At 35.9% G+C, this 20,722-nt stretch overlaps 1 protein-coding gene across 1 annotated transcript in view; it reads left to right on the top strand.

Moving 5' to 3' along the window:
- Window positions 1-20,497, top strand: part of LOC149080567 (uncharacterized protein ZK1073.1-like) — a 59,865-nt gene extending 39,368 nt beyond the window's left edge. The window contains exons 9-13 of the mRNA XM_089239697.1: window positions 11,715-11,824; window positions 13,975-14,013; window positions 14,683-14,818; window positions 18,087-18,138; window positions 18,265-20,497. Of these exons, the coding sequence (XP_089095823.1) occupies window positions 11,715-11,824; window positions 13,975-14,013; window positions 14,683-14,818; window positions 18,087-18,138; window positions 18,265-18,425 (498 nt within the window). The 3' untranslated portion in view covers window positions 18,426-20,497. The remainder of the gene's footprint in view (window positions 1-11,714; window positions 11,825-13,974; window positions 14,014-14,682; window positions 14,819-18,086; window positions 18,139-18,264) is intronic.
- The last annotated feature ends 225 nt before the right edge of the window (window positions 20,498-20,722 follow it).

Here is a 20,722-nt window from a genome sequence, read left to right as displayed (position 1 = left end):
GCCTGGTGTGACAAAAATGATCAAATAATCTCTGATAAATTTATTTTATGTAAACCTTCTGAAAGTTTAAAATGATATGCTGATCCACGAAATGGATAAGAAGAATCGTATTTGGAGAAAAGAATTTAGAAAAAAATCGTAAACCGAATTGATTTTTGTTCGTAAACCAAATTGTGCGCACACTGAGACGTTCGTAAACCGAGGGTTTGACTGTATAATTAATATTTAAATCATTTTTGTCGCACCACGGTCATTTTCTGCACACGAGGGCTAATTAGACGGGGACATACAATTTATTGCCGATTCCGAACTACAGCCTGTTTTTATACCAATCGAGAGGTTGGTACGCTAACCTCTCGATGTGGGACTCCCTGCGGTAGCAATCTTTTTCTGTGGACATGTCCCCATTTCCGTTGTATCGCTGTGTCAGGAAAGTTTCTGATATGAACGAACCGGGTATCGAAATCGCGACACCTCTAAACATCTTAAGGCGAGTATCTTATCGACCTGGGCTACCGCGCCCCGTACATCACTGAAATTGGCGTTTTTCTCGGAAAAGAAAACTCGCGAGGTGCTATGGTCGACGCAGGTAATTCCTTGTCTATTTTCATCAGATGCAAGAACGAAAGTTGTAAAGCCAAATAAGAACGAATATCAAGTTAATACACAAAGGAAACAAAAGGAAACAGAAAAGAAACAAAGTATGACGTTTTCCATGTCTTCTATCAAGGAACATGCAAAAAAAAAAACTAGTGGCGTATCCCACGTCCATGATTAAAGCACGTATGCATTCGAAAAAGATGTGTGAAACTTACAGCCGCGGCTGAAATTCGTCACCCCCATGCCTAATATATGCATGCCCTTGCCTACTTACGAGCTGAAGCTACCGTATCCCTTAACGAGAGCTCACCCTTCAGTTTCTCTATAGCATCATCTAGACGACTGTTCAAGTTTTGAAAACTGTTGACTTCTGTAGTAATCCTCTTGCTTCAGAAAACCCCAAACAAAGAAGTCTGTAGGAGTCAAATCTGGCGGCCAAGAAATTGGGTCCATTACGAGCAATCCATTGCGGATAATACTCAGCCAAGTCCCGAACGACATTTGAAGAATGTGCAAGGACCCCCGTATTGGAAAATGATTTCTGCACGTTGAGGTGCAGGTATGACAAATTAATTCTGGCAGATGACGTTTCTGTAACTCCAGATATATATATCGCTTGTCAGATGACCTTGGAACTGATGTGGACCTATCAAGACATCTCCAACCACTCCAAGCCAAACATTCAAGCTGAATCGCGTTTGGAACGATGAGTTTCTCGTTACAAAGGGATTTTGTTGAGTGTAATGATGCCAATTATGTAAATTTAATCTGCCATCCCGAATGAAAAGTGACTTATCTGTCCAAAGTATCAATCTCAGAAAATTATGTTCTTCAATATCTCGCTCCAACAGCCAACGGCAAAATGTTACCCGCTTTTGGAAGTCTCAACGCCGTAATTCTTGCACCGCTGTGAAATAGTATGGATGGTACTGGTTTTTCTGCAAAACATTCATCACTCATCACTCTTTTTTCTGAAATTCCACCTACTCTCTCAATAGACCAACACTTGGCTCTTCCTCCACTCTGTGGTCCGGTGGCCGAGCGGTGATCCTGGAGCCCTTTTCGTACACCTTACCAAATGAACCAGTCTCTCTAAGTCTTTGGTGAATCGTGGTAAATACAGCAAGGTTGGGCACGCGACAATGTGGGTAACGCACAGATGGTATTCTTCCTCGGCTCTCCGAGAAATGGTGTTCATCTTATTAGAATTTTTCTGTTTTTTCCAAATATGTACTTAGTTTGCGTGTCGGTTTTCCAGAAACTTCAAAAAATTTGGATTTTTTTCAAACTTACAAATACAACGCCACAACAGGCAAATTGCCCAACGAGGTGGCTGACTGAAGAACATCATGGATCCCCGAGCCCACCCCCCCCCCCCGCGGAACCCCCAACGAATCGGTACATGCGGGAATGTGCGTGTACGTGTAGTGCAACCTGACGTAAAGTTTGTTTCTGTGTAATGCTTGTTATGTGTAGTGCTGCCATCTGCCACTAGTTTTTCTAACTATGAGTGAAGTGTTATGATTGAATGATTTATCGTTGTAGGACTGTTGCTCTCTGTGGCGAGACTTTTTAACGGGGAGATCGGCTCGCATTTGCGCCTTGAAGTTGGGAACCACAGAAAACCAACTTCAGCCGACCACCACTGTGGGGTTCGAACCCGGATCCTCGCATCGCGAGTCCGTCACTATAACCACTCGACCACCACAGCGGCTTGACGCATTTTTTTTCCATAATCGATTATCCACCATAACTCGAAAATGGTTTTTGATAAGACAGTGTTGGTGGGGTGTTTTCTGAACCACTTGGACTCGTCTATCAACCCCTTTCCTTTGGCAGAATAGGAAGGACTCACCCTGTATATATACAGGTTGTCCTGTAAGTGATAATGCAGCCTTCATCTCATGAACCGTTCGTCGTAGACGTATGATTCGAATTTTAAAAATGCTTAAAGCACGTTAAAAAATTACCCTCTCCCAGTTTTGAGAGTTTAAATACAGTATGTTACAAATAAAAAAAATCTAAATTTTTATACGATCCCCTTGTCCTCTAACTTCTAATTAGAAAGTTGTTGCCCATCCCTCTTGAGGCCAGCAAAAATAATCCCATGTTTTTAACTTCAATATTCACTGAGATATTTGAGTTCAAAAATCGGAGAAATGTCGGGAAAGAACAACAAAAACTAGCTGATAGCGCTTCCTTCAATCATTTTTATGTTGTTCTTTCCCACCTTTTCTCCGGTTTTTGAATTCGAATATCTCAGCGACTATTGCACTTAACCCTTCAAGAAGTTTTTAAAATTTTCCTGATCCGCATTATAACTGCCACATTGGAAATAAAAGAGTGGTAAGAACCCGAAGTACTTCGGGTGACCGAATTAAAGCACATCAAGTTTGACGAGATATCTCAGGATTGCCGTTGTAAGGTTAAAAAAACATAGGATTTTTTTGTTGGAGTCAGAAGACACAGAGCAACCTCTCTCTAATTAGAAGTTAGAGGACAAGGGGGCCGTATAAAAATTTATAGTTTTTATTTTGTGACATAGTGTATTTTCACTCCCCAAATTGGTACAGGGCGATTTCTGAACACATTTTTATCATTTTTGAAATTGGAAACATACCTCTTCTCGACGAACAGAGATAAAAGCCGCATTGGCACTTACAGTTTGTATATAGTCAAAATTTAAATTTCATGTGCAATAAACGAAATTCAATTCATACACTTTAAAAACATTGTAAAGTGGCGAGAAAAATAAAACGCATCGCCTTTCAAAGGGCGTTAGACAGTTTAGCATCAAGGTGCATAAGTATGTATTAGATTCCGATGAGGATTACTTAACATATTTTTTTCGAGTTCATTCAGTGGATGATAAATTCTCTTTTTTTCTTCTTTCATCTCTACGTTACTTTATCATTCATGACCATAAACGATATTTTTTTTATTGTTTTTATATTTGAAACTCAAAAACTTTTGGAAGAAATTTTGACTTCATACGTAAAGTGAAAAGAGATTAAAGACATGAATGATTATTTATATTTAACGTAACGTTATATAGAGCTTTTTTCGTGAAGCCTCCTTCATAGAAAAATGTACTGTATGTTTGATCAGTATGTTTGATAGTTGAATAACTCTTATATTTTTACTTTTATATGCAAAAAATATCGAGATTGGTAAGAGCATTTCAAATGTATGAACCAATTTTTTTTCCACGAATATTTGAGTTTTTTGGCATTTGAAATTTCTATTACTTATGTTTGCACCGATTTGAATCGGATTCGAAGTATATATTTTTTCAATCCTTTGCGTTACTTATGTTTAAATGTATTTTTCATCCTGCATCGGTGTGTTTTTATAGCTGTATTTAACCATGATGAACTTTTGTCCCGATTTTCTTTCTTCTTCTTTCCATGCATTATTCCCTTTGTGTGATCGTCTTTCCAGGAGGTAAAATAAAAGTGCATCCTTTGCAAAGATTTGCTACTTTTTATTTTATTTTATTGCATGTGATAGTGTAGAACATCATCGCTTATACAGTAGCAAAACAGCTAAATAGAGCCAAGTTTATGAAATAGCTTCACGCATATTTAGTTTATCGTATTTTTTTCTTGTGTATTTTAAATTCTATATTTATTATTTTGTAAATGTTTTTCAATTTATTTGTCTGTATTAATCAGCCCATTAATTTGAGTAAATTAAAATTAAAAAAATATATTTTTAGATTTGCAGCACTTTTTAAAATTTTTTTTAGATCTCACTGTAATAACTTTTATATATATGATCTAGCATGTTTAGATTATTTTTTCGATAAATACTGTTTCTTAACTTCTTTGCTCAGGCTATATACGGTTATCTACTCCCAACGGGCAACTATTTTTTACGATGACAGACAATGCTCAGTGGGATTTATATGGTTTTAGTTATATGCTTAGAAAACGCATTCCACAAGCCAAGGGAGTCGTGAAACAGTTTACGAAAGCAAATTTATGCCGATGCTGCATTCCCGAATCTGTGTCGCACTGAAGATAAGAGTAATCTAGAAATGCTGAAACCATTACCACTGAAGCATTGAACAACCATTATCAATGATTGAAAGCACATAAGTCAAAACTGATGTAACATTAACATGTATACATCAAATATGTGTTGTGTATATTCGAAAATAATTGAAATACAGGGTCTTTATAATTAAAGTTCCACTTTGAAATGCCCATAAAAAGAAAACTACTGGACAAGATGTTATCAAACTTGGTAATCGTTTACGGGAGGTCATGGGATTTAATTTTCCGTAAAAAAAGGTAAAAAAATCAATACCAGTGGGGAATGGCGCTGTATGTAATATTGTTAAACGAAATAAGACATAAAGACATCGGTTTAAAATGTTTTTAATCGTTTCTAAAACGTGTTATAAAGCATGTTCAATGTGGCGTCCACCATGTTCTGAAAGCAAATTAAATCGCATTACAACGTTCTCAACAGTAGCTCTTAGCATATCAGGAGGAATGTTTTGCGGACGGTGTACGGCATTTTTCAGTTCCACCAAAAACAGTTTCGTTTTAGAAACGATCAAAAACATTTTAAACCGATATCTTCATGTCATAGTTCGTTTAACAATATTGCATACAGAGCCATTCCCCGATGGTGGTCAGTTTTTGAACTTTTTTTTGCGGAAAACTGAATCCCGTGACCTCCTGTAAACTATTACCATATTACCAAGTTTGATAACATTTTGTCCAGTAGTTTTCCTTTTATCGCTATTTCAAAGTGGAACTTTAATTATAAAGACCCTGTATATGTGTGTGAAGTGAAATTTAAATATTTGGACCTGGGATTGGAGTAAAAAGTGCATTGTGAAAATAGTAGTAAATACTAAACGTTTTATTATTAGCTTGAGGCCGAAGCCCGTGACCATACATATAACCACAGTTACATTAAACAAAAAAGAGAAAAGAAAAAAAGGGGGTGAATTGAGATATGTGCACACACGTTAAATATACATAAGATCATCTGGACACAAAATAGACATTATTCAAGGTATAAAATAAACATACTTTACACGGGCACGTTACAAGTGCGAGTTTTTACAGATTTAACAAAATCACAAACCCGATCTCGCTTGGTATTCAAAAAATGTATTAAATCGGAAAGAGATGGATGAGAGATATCGAAAAGGTGATCGCGTAGGAAAATTAGCATCGGGCAGGCGCAAAAGAAATGTAAAAAGTCCGTGGCGCATCACTTGTAACAGAGAGGACAGTGGTGGTTGAAACGGCTTCAACCCAAAACAAAATTACAACGAACCTGTAAAAGAGCAAATGTGCATGTTTTGTTGTTAGACTTATTGAGGTATGGCTCTGGGCAGAAGGAAGGGGGATCAAGATATCCATAAAAAGAGTTAGAGTTGCTGAAGACAACTTTTTGGGTAAATTTATTCACAAAAATATCAATCACGGATTCCAAGAGCAGTCCAAAAGAAGAAAGAGTGCCGTTTTGTTCCATGTTACGCAATTCATTTGGAAGAAATTCTGACAGAAAGTTCAAAGAGCCGGTATCCTTAGCCCTGTTTGGTGTAGAGACACCATTTTATACAAAGTTTGAGTACACTGGTGAAATAAATTAAGAGAATTTGCATATTTTATCGAATTTCATGAAAAGAACTGAACTGAATGTAAAACCACTGCTTCTAGACAAAAATGCAAATCTTATACGTCAAATACGTAAGCGTACACGTGTGTGTAGGCAGAGCCAGTAGAGAAACAGGCTTTATAAGCGCGCGTAAGTTAAGACGCATTTCGTTCGCATACCTCGGCGAATTTCTTGGTGTTATTTTGCAGCAATCGGTTAATTTCAAATTGTAACAATAAAAATGAGTAACCACCAACGTTTAAATGATGGAATGAGATGGCGAATTGTGGGGAGCCTAGAAGCAGGCCAATCTCAAGTCCAGATTTGTAGAGAGTTCAATTTAACGCCCAGCGTCGTGTGTAACTTATAGAAACAGTTCCAGGATACCGGATCCATCGAGAGAAAGCCTGGGCAAGGTCGTCCAAGAGCCACGACGGCCAGAGAAGATCGCCATTTGTCGATTATAGCGAGGCGTAACAGGAGTGCTACAGCTTCTCAGCTCTCTCGTGATTTGTATGCAGCCACAGGAACCCGTGTATCAAGGGTGACTGTTTCCAAAAGACTTCATGAGAGAGGGTTCTTTGCAAGAAGACCTGCTGTTTGCGTCCCGCTCACTTCTACGGACAGGAGAATCCGTTTATCATGGTGCAGTGAGCATAGAGATTGGAGTATGGATCAATGGGCTGCCGTTCTCTTCACTGATGAGTCCCGGTTCAGCCTAAGCACCGATTCTCGCCGTACGTTCATATGGAGAGAACCAGGGACCCGCTACCTACCCTCCAATGTCCGCGAAATCGACCATAATGGCGGAGGAGGTTTAATGGTCTGAGCAGGCATCATGTTGGATGGCCGCACACCTCTCCATGTCTTTGAAAGAGGCACTGTGACTGTTGTGAGGTATAGGGATGAGGTCTTGGAGCCCTATGTTCGCCTTTTCAGGGGTGCAGTTGGCCCTGAGTTCATTTTAATGGACGATAACGCGAGGCTACATAGAGCTCTTCTGCTCGACGATTTTCTAGAGTGAGGATATTCGCCGGATTGATTGGCCAGCCAGATCTCCAGACCTTAACCCTATAGAGCATGTCTGGGACGCTCTGGGGAGGGCAATTGCAACTCGCAATCCCCCTCCGGAAACCATCCAGGGAATGAAAACAGCGTTGCTGAACGAGTGGGACCAATTGCCACAGGAGATAAACTGCCTTATTTCAAGTATGAAATCACGCTGCGAGACCTGTATATCTGTAAGAGGGGACCATACCCCCTATTAATCCATCTATTAACCCATTTTTTTGTTTATTCTGCAACTGCTGTTTCATACCTTCTGACTCCAACGAGTGTTACGCACGATCATGCGTGTGTATTACAATTATTGAATGGTTATTTGTTTTGTATTGTATCAATGTATGTACATATCAAATTTCATTAAAATCGGTACAGTAGTTCTAGAGATAATCGACCAAGTCTGCAAATTCTCTTAATTTCTTACACCAGTGTATATGATTCTGTGAGTTACTTATTTTATTCAACCATTTGAGAGCACATTTAAACATATTAAAAGAAGCTGGGAGCCTTCCGAACTCTATGTAAATTATATGGGAAGCGGTGGGCATCGGGATATAATAACTTTTTTTAATGAAGTACAGTTAAAGGGGATCGCAAACATCTGAACCAACACCCCAAATTTCTGAGCCGAAAAGAAATTATGGGAGAATGGTCGAATCGAAAACCTTGATTTTGTCCCTGAAATTTCGCAAATGTCTCAATGGGGAAGATTATAAAAATTCATTGATGCACAGTTTGGAAAGGAAGTATGTCTGGTGAATGTGCCTCTCGAAGGATCCGTTGTAGTGGAAATTGATCCCCAAACACTGATCATTGGTCAACCAGTTCTTTCTCGTCACCCAGGAAAAACCATCTAAAAGTGTCGGGGAGCTTGAAGTACTTTCCTAAAAACTACGATTTTGGATTGCGATAGGTTTATCTGAAGATAAGATCTATGAACAAATGTCTGAAATTTGTTAATCAGCCTCTGCAGTCCACTCCTGGAGTCCGCCAGCAGCCCAATGTCAGCGGCGAAAGCCAGGACATTTACCATTTCGTTGAAAATTGAGACACCAGAATCTTCCAGAGAAATGTCTACAAGAAAATCATTGATGAAGATATTAAAAAGAAGACGACCGACGCCACATTCCTGTTTTATCCCTTTTAGGATACAAAACTCGTCAGATAAGCCAGCATAAGTCAGAACCGTGCCACGTGATTTGAATCATACAGGTCAATTACTGTGTTGACAAATTCGTAGCTCAAACTAACACGGAAAAGTTTAGTAAAAAGTAGGTTTCTATTTATTGAGTCAAAGGTGGCCCTGAAGTACACAAAGAAGGCAAATAGTTTCTGATGACCCCATAAGAGGGACTGAATCAAAGTGTCTAAATTTTAACGTCCGCTTCTAAACCCAGCCTGAAAAGAAAATATAATATCATTGACAGGGAGCCAATATGTATCATCGTTTAAATTAATTTTTAAACCATGATACAACACGGAAACATGTGTTTTAGAAGTTGTACACAAAAGTGAGATCGGACGGTAATTTTGTGAGTTGGAGATAGAACCTTTCTTGTGCAGAGGGAAAATGAGACTTTTATCCAGGAATCCAGAATATCATAACCGTCGAAACTCGCGCCCTCTCTTTTGTTCATGAATTTTCAGAAAGCTCCAAAATTTAGAACTATTTTTATAAAGATCGGGATCTTCAATCATTGATTTAAAATACATTAGTTTTTTATAGCGACAGAGAGAACGCGCTGTGTTTCTCGATTTAACATAACCTATGCAATCTTCATCGAACCCAGATTTAAAAAAACGATATATAATGCTTGGTTGCGAGACCTTATAACCTCCCTGTAGTCTTCGTCAAACTAAGAATAAGAAGAACGAGGTTTGGATCCTATCATGTCTGCCATTTCGGCTGCTGAAGTGATAGCGAGGAGTAGCGAATTCTCCAATTTCAGTGAGAAGCATCGATTTGAGAAAGCTTAAAGCCAACGTTAGATCTAAAAATTTCGCAATCCAAAATTGCGAAACCAAAAAGACCTTTTGCGCTTAAAGCAGGTTTTAGGCAGAGTAGGGGTACTGAAGATATTTATTTGAATGGGAAAGTGATCGGAGTCACAAAGATTGAGAACTTCGAAACGGATTATCAAGCTGAAAAATTTAGACGAGCAAAAAGAATAATCCACGACGGAGGAGCCGTTGCCTCCAACGTAGGTTGGAGAATCATCAAAATCTCCGATATCCCGACTATTCAGAACAATTAAATCATTGATCTTGCATCGATCTATAAGCATACGGCGCCTGATATCGATGATGGCATCATAGGAACTCCTAGTTTTCCAAATAGTGGGCAAGATATTCTGATCTGTAAAAATCGTAGATCAAAATGAATTTGCGATTTGAGCTTGATAAAAAATTAAAAACATTATTGAAAATAACATTCCATTCGGACGGATTAATATATACAAAAATGAAATTCAAATAAAAATCCTGCAGGTTGCATTCGATCGCGACAAAAAAAAATCATCCCTGTAAAGGGTTTTATATGCTATACATTTTTTTATACACAGCAACCAGCCATTTTTGAAACGACCGACATTTCTAGTTGCTGCGGAAAATACAAAGTTATAATTAGAAAGAATACCTACAAGTTTTGATAGTAGGTGACAAGATTTCACACTCACCCAAATCATTTTTCGATAAGATATCCCAGTTATGATTGTCTATGGAACAAATTCTTGCGACATTCCACGAAAGAGCTTTATTCGGGCTTCGACTATTTTGTATCAACAAGGTAAGTACTTGAATACCTTGCCATCAGTCTCATTATACATAAAACAGAAACCGTCCAGGAAAAGTTTGTTGAATCTCAAACGAAAATTGCCGTTTTCCCCTAAAGAGAGGCCCCTTGCAAAAAACCTGGAGTTTGGCTCGTACAAGTCGAACTTTCCAGTAATAATCCTGTTTGATAAAAATATCAGTCAGTGCCCTTCGGCTTCTTTAAGTTTGCCAAAATTGCCATGGAATCGAAGTCGAGCAGTTTGCACATTATTGGGCGGTGGCGGTCGGAGCTTTTCGTACCCAAGCGGCGTACTCTCTCAATTTTGATATCGGACAAGCCCAACTTTTCCTTACATAAGTCGGAGATCACCGATCGTAGATCTTCGAGTGATTCAGAAGCCGATTCATTCAAACCGGTGAAAATTAGGTTGTTTCTTCTGGAGCGGTTTTCTAGATCATCTAGTTTTCTCGAATAGATTTTCGGCCTTGCTTTTTAAACTCGCTGAGATCGGAAACGAGGGTTGGATCAGCACAAGCACAATCTCCCTCAGCCGCGTGGGTTTTTTTGCAGTTGATCGACACGCGATTCCAGTAGGAAGAAGCAATCCTCCACATTTTGCAACCAAGCTATGAAATAATCTAATCACTAAACATTTTGTTCAGTAGGGACTTAGATTGTAAAAACATATGATTCTAGTCATCGGAAACTGGGAGGTTGCAATATGTACAAGTGTTTGTGAGATGAAAATAGTTTATTATTTACGAAAAAAAATTGCCGTCTAATTAAATCTAGGTTGGGCTAGCAAGACTTCCCCAACAAGACCCGTTTAACCGAGATATGAACGGAAAGAAGAAGTAATCTTCAGTATGAAAGATATTTCTACATTTTTACAGTACTGGTCACTAAAAATGGAAACTCTTTATAATTTTTTCTATAACTAGCTAGATAGTGGCCTTCCTCTTTAAGATGCAGTGGAAAAAACATAGTGATCACCAATGCCAAGAGTATCACCCACAAAACTGAATATTCAGTGAGTAGTCAACACTTGCGGGGGGGGGGGGGTCAAACTATCCTCCCTTGAACCGAGATTATAGTGTTTTGACGGTGAAAAAACGAAACCCCTCCTCCCCATGAGAAAATTATGCTTACGATACAGGTAGTCATAGTTAAAGGACTATGTCAAGTGTTAAAAACTTTTCTCTTAATCAATTTAAACTCTCTCTTCTCAGCATCTCTAATTTTTTTTTTTTCAAAAACAACTCCGTTCATCTTTGAATTTTGATTCGTACTATATATTCATGTTCAGAAAAGAAGCATTTAAATGAAAGTTGCAAAGAAATCAATCAGCAGATTTTATCTACCACTTCAAAAGGGATGATTTAAAACTAAATAACATAAAAAAAAGAAAAGTTTAGTTTTTGATTTTTTGATTGTCTAAAATTCCTTATTCACTCTTTTGTTTCTTTTTTCAAAGTGGTAAAGCAAATAATAAAAAAAAGTAACAAAAGTACTTCATTTCTAGTATAACCATTCTTTGTCATTTTGAAAATTAAAATTACATGACGTATTTAAAATTATGTATACTTGAATTTTTTGGCTTTTATTAGTACTTTTATTTGTATGAGCTTTGTCGCTAATTTTTCAGTTATAATTCTAGCAATTGGAAAACGTTGACAACAAAGAAAGACTAATTCAAGACTTCACTGAAAAGCTGAAGAAACGAATAAACCCACGCAATCTACGACGTTATGTAGAAGCCTATATGAAGTGAGTGTTTACATAGGTGCACAAATTTCTGCGAAAATGAGAAATATGTGTCTGTGGTTTTTCATCACTGCATTTATAGTTCAGACATTTCACTATCTAACACAAAAAATTTAATTTAATGGAAAATGAAACGTATCTCAGTGTTATCGGAAAACTTTTTGAATTATATTAAACCATACAAAAATATAGTTTTCTCTGTATCCGGTGTCATACAAGGACACGCAGATATTATATATATAAATCTTCCAGGCATGGCTATAACTTTAATAGGCTGTAATAAGTTAATTATTTTTAACACTGAATCAATAAAAATCCGAAATTTTTGTGTTTTGGAATGCATAAATCATGTAATGAATTTTGAATGCATAAACCATGTAACTGTTTATATAGCTCTGGAAAATATTACAAACTCGGTCTAGCTAAAATGTCAGTTTAGTCATCCAAATCAGTAGACTGACAATCTACGAGCAGAATCAAACTTTTTTAAAACAATAATTTAGAACAGTTTAGTTTAGTGAGACATCCATATTTTTTATGCGCATCTTTTTTCAGCCACCTCGTTGGGCATTTTGTTTGTTGTGGCCTTGTATTTGTAAATATCCCTGTTTGGATTTTAGCTGCTTTTTGCCGCCAGTGAAACAACTGCCATAAGTCTAAAACATGCAATTGTGGATTCAAATATTCATCAAGATGGCAATTGGAGAAATTTCTTGCCAGTTACTCTCATAACCGTCAGGAGACTGGATATTTTAGTATGATAATGTTTTTGTTTGTACTTACGATGTACGATTTCACACTTTGATCAGTTTCATTTTCAATTATATATATTTAGTTTTAATTTTACCAGAGTCGCCCTTACCAGACGAGGGGCCCTGTGCGAAAATATAATAGCGGGGCCATAGGCGTCTTATAATTTCGGGGACCCTTAGCCCCGACTTTATATATTCTGTGGGAAAGAGGAAATTGGCACATCCAAAAAAAATTCATACATTATAACAAAATATACAGGAATACTGAAAATGCATTCTCATCATTATGCATAAAATTTTTTATGCATAAAAATTTAGACACAATTAAATTTGAATTAACAAAAAAAATTGATGAAAATTTCTTACAGAAATTTTTTTTTAATTGATAAAATTTTTTTTATTTATTGAAAGAAATAATTTCATAAGCAATTAAAATTGGGACCTACAGAAAAAAATTGTTTGAGAACTAATGAAAGAAATTGTTTGAGAACTAATGAAAGAAATTGTTTGAGAACTAATGAAAGAAATTGTTTGAGAACTAATGAAAGAAATTGTTTGAGAACCAATGAAAGAAATTGTTAATGAAAGAAATTGTTTGAGAACTAATGAAAGAAATTGTTTGAGAACCAATGAAAGAAATTGTTAATGAAAGAAATTGTTAATGAAAGAAATTGTTAATGAAAGAAATTGTTAATGAAAGAAATTGTTAATGAAAGAAATTGTTAATGAAAGAAATTGTTTGAGAATTAATGAAAATTCAGAATCGATGAATCGAAATTGAGGAAAATAATCAAAGATAACCCCCCAGCACCCATGAAAATTCAGAACAAATAAAAAAAAATCCACATCTGATTGAAATTCAGAATAAACAGAATAAATGAAAGGAATACTTCCACAGATAAAATTTCAGAATTTATGAAAGAATTCATCATTACCGTAAGTGCGGGGCTCCCAAAAATGCGGGGCCCGGTGAGACCGCACTTGTCGCACACCCTTAAGGGCGGCTCTGAATTTTACATACATTTAGTTTTGTTTATCAACTGCTTCAGTTATTAGATATCATGATAAACCTGACGTGTTCAAAATTTTGTAATTCTGTACACTGTGTGTGTTAAATATTCGTAACATGATCATCCTGTGTCTGAGATGAAATACAACAGATACTGTACATTAAAAAAAGTATAAATTTTATTTCAAAAACTAAGTGAGTACTTTTTTACTTAAATTTTATAAAATTCCGTGGTTTTTAAAAAAAAAAAATTTACGTTTTACAAAAATCAGCTTTATAGCATTCACATAGAAAATCTTGGCAAATGTAGTTATGTCTTTATAAATCGGATATACTAAATGCATATGTTTTCGAACTACAATTTTAATTTTACACTTTGATTCTATTTTTAGTCGAAAAGATATAATGGGTCTCATCGAAGCTAATCTTAAGTGAGTATATATTTCATCTTCTGAAATTATATTTTACAACAGGATTTTTTAGCTTTCCCATTACACGAAAGAGACTCATCAAATCTTTTTTTCTTAATAAATTATCATTTTTCTATAAGGTTGTATCATTAAAAAAATAAACAAACAGAAAAGAATAACTGAGCGAAGAACTGCAGAGTAATATATATATACATATTAGTTATCTATTATAGGATCAGTAGGCTTAAATACACAGGCTATATTTCATTCCTGGTGTGAGTTTATAGTAGTATTAATTGTACTGTTAGACATATTAACAATATCATTTTAGTACAGTTGTTTTAAAATTTTCTGTTGCGGTGGCTCCTCTTAGCTTCCAAAATCTGTATGTCCCACACACGCGATCCCCATGTTTTATTTCTATGAAGGTAGTGCTTGAAAATTTTCCTGATTTAGTATTTTTAAAAATTCGGAAGTTCTTTCTTCCCGAAAAGTTCAACGTCTACAGAGAGAGGTGCACCTCACAATTTAACAACCCCTTGTTTTAGTGTGTAGTAATAAGAAATGTCTGGTATCTGTAGCATCTAAAAGATACAGGGAGAGATTTGTTAGATGTCTTTCTTTTAACCTTCAACGAAATAATTCTTATCATAGAAAAAATAGTTAAAACTTTTTTTTTCAAATTTTTAGAGGCATGGATGTTTTGTTGGTATCAGGTGGCAAAGCCGCCCATACGCAAGCCGTCTTAAGTATGTATATGAAAATGGACAAACAGAAAACATCTTTTCTGAAAGTGGACAGCGCCGGCGATGTCTTGATGGAAGCGGTAACAACACTTTATACTAAACTTTTATTGCATGGTGGTCATTTTTTGCACTAAAAGGCTGATTAAAACTGGACCAACAGTTTGTAGTTGATTTCAGATGAGCAAACAGGAATCAGAATTAAACTCAAACGCATATAGGTTAAGACTTTTTTTTCACTCCTCACTCAACTCTAGGCAGGCACGGTTCATTTTTTACATGTTTAAAATACGCCAAATACAGATAGTGGAGCTTGAATATATATATTTTTACAATTCCAATTATTATATCTGCCAAAAAAGGGTAAGAATAAAGGTGATAAGCGTTATAATAAGATGAACACAGAACAATATTTGATAAAAAAGGCTACCCAACAAGACTTGACAAAATATAAAATTAGTTTCGGTGCTGATTGGAAATAGGTTCATTTGCAAAAAATAACACTAAATATACAAAATATTTTCAGTCGTTATATGATGAAGAACCAAACAGAGATAAGTCACCTATCAGCTGAGGAGTTGCCTCAACATCTTCCAGTTCGACTTATGTGAGTTCAAATCCGAAGAGCGACAAGTCAAAAAGTAGTTCAGGACCGGATCTAAACTGTTGGTCCCTCTGTTGCTAGCAATCGTGTGCATGAAATGACCGTGGTGCATACATGAAAAATACCGCATATGAATAGAGAATGTGCAAACAAGGTTACTCAGTGTTTCCTGCAACTAGATCACGAGATGATCGGCTACTTCTATGAACAAAATAAGTTCCTTGTATCCAGGGGTGGCTTAAGCAAGGATGCGAAGGGGTGCAGTGCACCTAAAGTGCACTGCAGTGCGAAAGGTTGTAAGGGGCGGCAGCTTAGGCTTCAGTTAGACACCAACATTTTTAACAATTCATGCTCTGGAGCCATACGTTGACGACGAAATTGTTGAGTAAACTTGAAGGAACATACATGGCTTGGGGCCGTAATACCAGAAACAAGAATATACTCTGTCACTAGGGGGAGGGGGGAAATATGCATTTTGATGTCACCACCCATAATATTTCTGGAACAGTCAAATAAAGGCAAAAGGACATTTTGGCTTCTCACTTGTCCGGCTCTGGAGCACCAGAAACGAATTCGAAATAAATTCCTTAATAAAAGTTGCCTCGCTATACTTCTTCTTTACCGGATAAGTGTGAGTGATGATCATGGTCCCTACAAGGGCGGTGCTGACAAGGATAAAGCTTCTGACGATTCTCGCCATTTTTTGTTTTTTCACGATATAAATTCACTAGAGAGAGACCGTCAAAGGTCTTAACTTAGGGGCTCTGTTGTAGGTTGTGGGAAGGGCATAGTAACGATGGCTCATTAATAAGAGCTGTAGTGTAGATCAAGTTAACTGGCGTAATTAGGAAGGGTAAAATTATCTTGGACCAAAATACGCAACAGTTTCTTTAAAAGCGGGACGTATGGTCATTGGCATCACACAGACAATAATGTTCATTAACCAATCGCGTTGTATTAAAAAAAATCGGGTTTAAAATCGGCTCGCGGTGTTACATTATCCCAGGGTCCTCGCTAGGGGCGGCACACGAGGCTTTGCACCCGGCTTTGCGTGTAAGCTTGAGCCGCCCCTGGTTGCATCATTGACTCCTTGGGCCAGAGCGATAGGTAGGATTTTTGTGAGAGGGCAAACATTATTTTGCCACCCAGTTCACTGCAAAATTAGATAATTTTATGTTTTTTTTGTTCTCAGCTAAAATTCGCGTCCGGGGCAGTTTCTATTTTTGCCACTCCCTCTCGTTCCGGTCCTGCCTTGCGTGGATCGTGTGAATACTTGAAAAATTAATATTATTGTGTTTTTCCAATGAAACATTGATTTATCAAAGCTAGGAATATTACATCTCCTGAAAAATATCTAACTTTTTTTTCGAATGTACTGCATATTAGTTATCAGTCTATAAAATGTTTCGTTGCTACACTTTTTGCTGAATACATATATTGTTTCTAATCAAGGTAGTAGTGAGAAGGAACAAGGACAGAGGGTTCGGTTCCATACCCCCAGAAATTCGAGAAAATAACTGACATATAGCATGACTAACTCTATTATCCCCCCCCCCCCAAAAGACCAGTTGTTCTTCTCCAAAAAATATTATGGCTACGGCTGTTTCTAGTAACACGTTATTTGTCTTTTTATGGCTTGAAATGCATTATTCAAGCAAATCGGAATGTTTACTATCTATGTGCTCTTAATTCCAAATTAATATACAGTATTACGATTAAAATTTTTAAAATTAACCATTTTACGATCAAGGACGTAATATTGCGTCCAAACGCCAGCAGAATAAATTCAAACAAGTTCTTTGTTTACTTTCCTGTTTCCTCATCAACGCGAAGCTTTATTGTAATCCTATCATTTTCTCTTCGTTTGTTCTATATCCTGATAGCAATTTTTTCCCTCACCACACACCACACATACGATGTATCTCTCTACTATATACATGTAAGAGTGAAAGAGAATAGGTAGCGTGAGGGTGAAAAGAGAAATCTGCTTTGTACCTACACTTTGATCAACTTATCTATTCTACTGTTTTACTCTTTCATTTGTTTCTTTTTCTTCCTTTTCTCTTCCACTTTTTTCCTTTTTTCTATCGTGCGGTTAGGTTAGGGCAAGGTTACCATATTTATCGCCGATTCATCAAATAAGATCATCCGAATTTCTTGCCAATTCGCTTGTAAGCGAAGGGGGTTAGTTACCAATCGAAGTTTTCGGCTGAGTATGTTTTGACATATAATTGGCGTCATTTGGCGATTTGTCTTATTGCTGTTAATTAGAGTGAAATGTCCAACCAGAATCAAACATTTAATTAAAATTTACAATTGAAACAATCAAAAAATTGATTGAATAAGTAGGCTTAATGCCGCTTTAGCGGGGATTTTTGGCTGTAGAACATAGTTCCCAAACTTTTTGTTTCATCTCGCCGCCTTCAAACATTTTTTCCCATCGCCCCCAACTTGAGCCAACCCATAGGATCCTATATCAAACCCAATTCTTCTACTGCCCCCCCCCCCCGGAACCTTCCATCACCTCACACTTTTGGAAACACTGGTGTAGAATGACGTTATTGGAAAATTTAATTTTTGCTATTTCTTTAAATTGTTACAATAAATAGTAAATGGCCTTCGATTTTGCTCAACTTAAATTAGGCTACCGTAGAAAAACAAATGTTTCCGAATATTCACATATATATCTATTCAAATATTTTTTTTCTTGAATATCTAAATGTTCATGTTTTCTATAACTTGTCTAGCCTGAAAAACTTGCACAAAGCCTGCACTTGTTCGTAAAAGGTCTTGGTTTCTGTAAGTTAACCTAGATATGTTTTACTACCATCCATTTTTTTTATTTTTGAATGCGATAATTTTTAAATTTCCGATTTTATGAGAAGAGAAAACCCATATAAAATATTTTTTCTCATTTTTATCAAGTGACATCGGTAACTTTACCTGGTGTGGAGAGGCAGAAGGCCCATCCAGGAGCAGTGGTGCACAAAACCTTGGGCGCTGTCGGTCGACGACGGACTCTATCCATGGAAGACTATGATATGCCTCGACCAAGACGAACGTCGCTGACAGCCAATCAGAAGTAAATCGATGTAACAAAAATCAAAATGCTGGAAGGAAATCGAGAAAGAAAATTATGAGTATATCGAGTATTCGTGCTTTAATAAAAAGTTTCCTTTTTATGAAAGCATTGTTTTCAGTAGTTTGAGGCATGAACATTAATTGTTTGCTGAGATATATGAATATGCATATCCTTTGTTCAACGTTCCCTCCATCAATGAAAGCTAAGTTTAATCAAGGCTTTCGTACAAGTGCGATATTTTAGTAACTAGCCTTATTGTTAGAACAGAATGATTGGTGGAACCGTAATAATTATTGATAATTGCGTTTCCATTATTAGAGCAGAGATCTAGCTGGGAAACTGAACAATTCTTGAACATCGAGACGAAATAAAAATGTTTCATCGTGCAAACTACCGACGCAATCTTCGTTATTTTCTCTGAAAATCCCTCCCCCCTCCCGGCTTTCCACGAATGCTCGAAGCCTCTGACATCTTGAGAAATTTAGCTTTTTAAATCATAAATTCTGCACAAAATTATAACTTTCAAACAAAATTATCAAAATGATACCGATAGGTTTGACCAGCTTGAATTTTTCTTTTTTATACCGTAGTCTATCTAATATATTTTTAGGAATGGAAAAATAACATGTAAGAAATTATTATTGAACAACTTCCAGCTAGAATTAATTTTAAAAAAATTTATAATACTAAATTACTCTACTTTCTTCTATAATTTATTCTACTTTCAGATGACCAACCAGGTCTTTTATGACAATTTCAGTTTAAAATATTAAAAATCAGAATATTTTAATTATAGATGTTCCTCATATTTTGTAAAAACTTTGTTTAAAAATGCATTATTTAAATCCATTATGAGTATATTATGTAAATGCTTTCTGTTTTTTATGCGTGTTGTTTGCACTTCAGCGTTTTGATTACATGGTGCTGTATTAAATTATGTTATAGCGTAATATGTACTTTAGAAAAAGAAAACAAGAGTTGTGAAAAACTGAGAAAATATAGAACGTTTAAATTTTTAGCACATACGATAGCGTGTATTACATTATTGCTACCTTCGTAAAGCAATCTCTGAATTTGGAGATGAGAAAAGGTTGATTTCGAGACGAGATCGAGATTCGTTTCCCAGCTAGATCTCTATGTATTTAAGCTGTATTAACGTTATCTGTGTGTATATAAACATACAATAGACTAAAAAGTGCATGGATTTATATACTCTTTATGAATATAAGCAGTTGTTGAAATCCTAAAACGTAATATGCTGATTCATTAAGGTGCTTCAAAAAATTGTAATTGGTTGTCCATACCATTACAGTCAATACAAACTCTGCCATTCGATTTCATGAAACTAAATTTATTCAATTTTTTTAGCATATTTAAACTTAAGTCAGACTGAATACATCTTCACTCATTATAACGCAAATCAGCAATTTCACTATGAATCAGATTAATTAATCAGTTTATTTTAGCATTCATCTCATTGAAAATGTTTATCGAAGAAAGTTTAGTGTTCGAACTTATATAATCTTTCATTTTTACCAAAAAGAAAATTTATTAAGCATTAGCTCTTAAACTGCTCAATAGTATATAAGCGATCAACGCAATATTGTAAGTCTCGATGAAAATTAAATTATCAAACATACAATGAATGAGACTTCTTGAAAAATTATGTATTTTAACTCAACTTGAAAAAATGGTTCCTAGATTGACATATTTTGAACTATTTTTACCTTAAATAAAAAATGCAGTCTATAATTCGCCTATATATGGGTTGAGGGAAATCATAAAACTCGACTGGTCGAGAGATACGGCGATTCAACACATTTCACGACACTTCTCCTATTAAAAGTATTTAGAAAATATTTGCAGTTGAAGTGCTGTTATAAATTAATCTGTAAAATGCATGTGGAACTTTCAATTTTCAATTCGAAATCACCAAAATCCAAGAAAAAATTATCACGAATGGCAGGCGTTTTTAGTGACCGTGAAAATATTAAATGTCGTGTCTCTTCGATTTCTGCTATTAAAAAATAATAAATTTTAGACAGAAATTGCAAACCAGAACATTATCTATAGCAGAAAAAAAAAAAGAGAAATATCGCGTGCGCTCACAGATAATGTGTTTTAAGAAGGTTTGTATTTAAAGCAAACAAATGTCTATAAAACATGTCAAACTACTAGTGTTGTTGATCTATCATAATTTTATTTCATCCTATTGCTTTCTTTTATTATGATTCGAACTTTAAATATAAAAATGCGTACAATTTATAATTTAGTATTTCGGAGTTGTCATTTTTAAATATA

Source organism: Pholcus phalangioides, unplaced genomic scaffold, assembly GCF_987345545.1.
Source record: "Pholcus phalangioides strain wild (caught in Gottingen) unplaced genomic scaffold, Ppha-v1.0 ptg000011l_1, whole genome shotgun sequence".
In the NCBI taxonomy this organism is placed as follows: domain Eukaryota; kingdom Metazoa; phylum Arthropoda; class Arachnida; order Araneae; family Pholcidae; genus Pholcus; species Pholcus phalangioides.
This window is presented reverse-complemented; position numbering and strand designations above follow the sequence as displayed.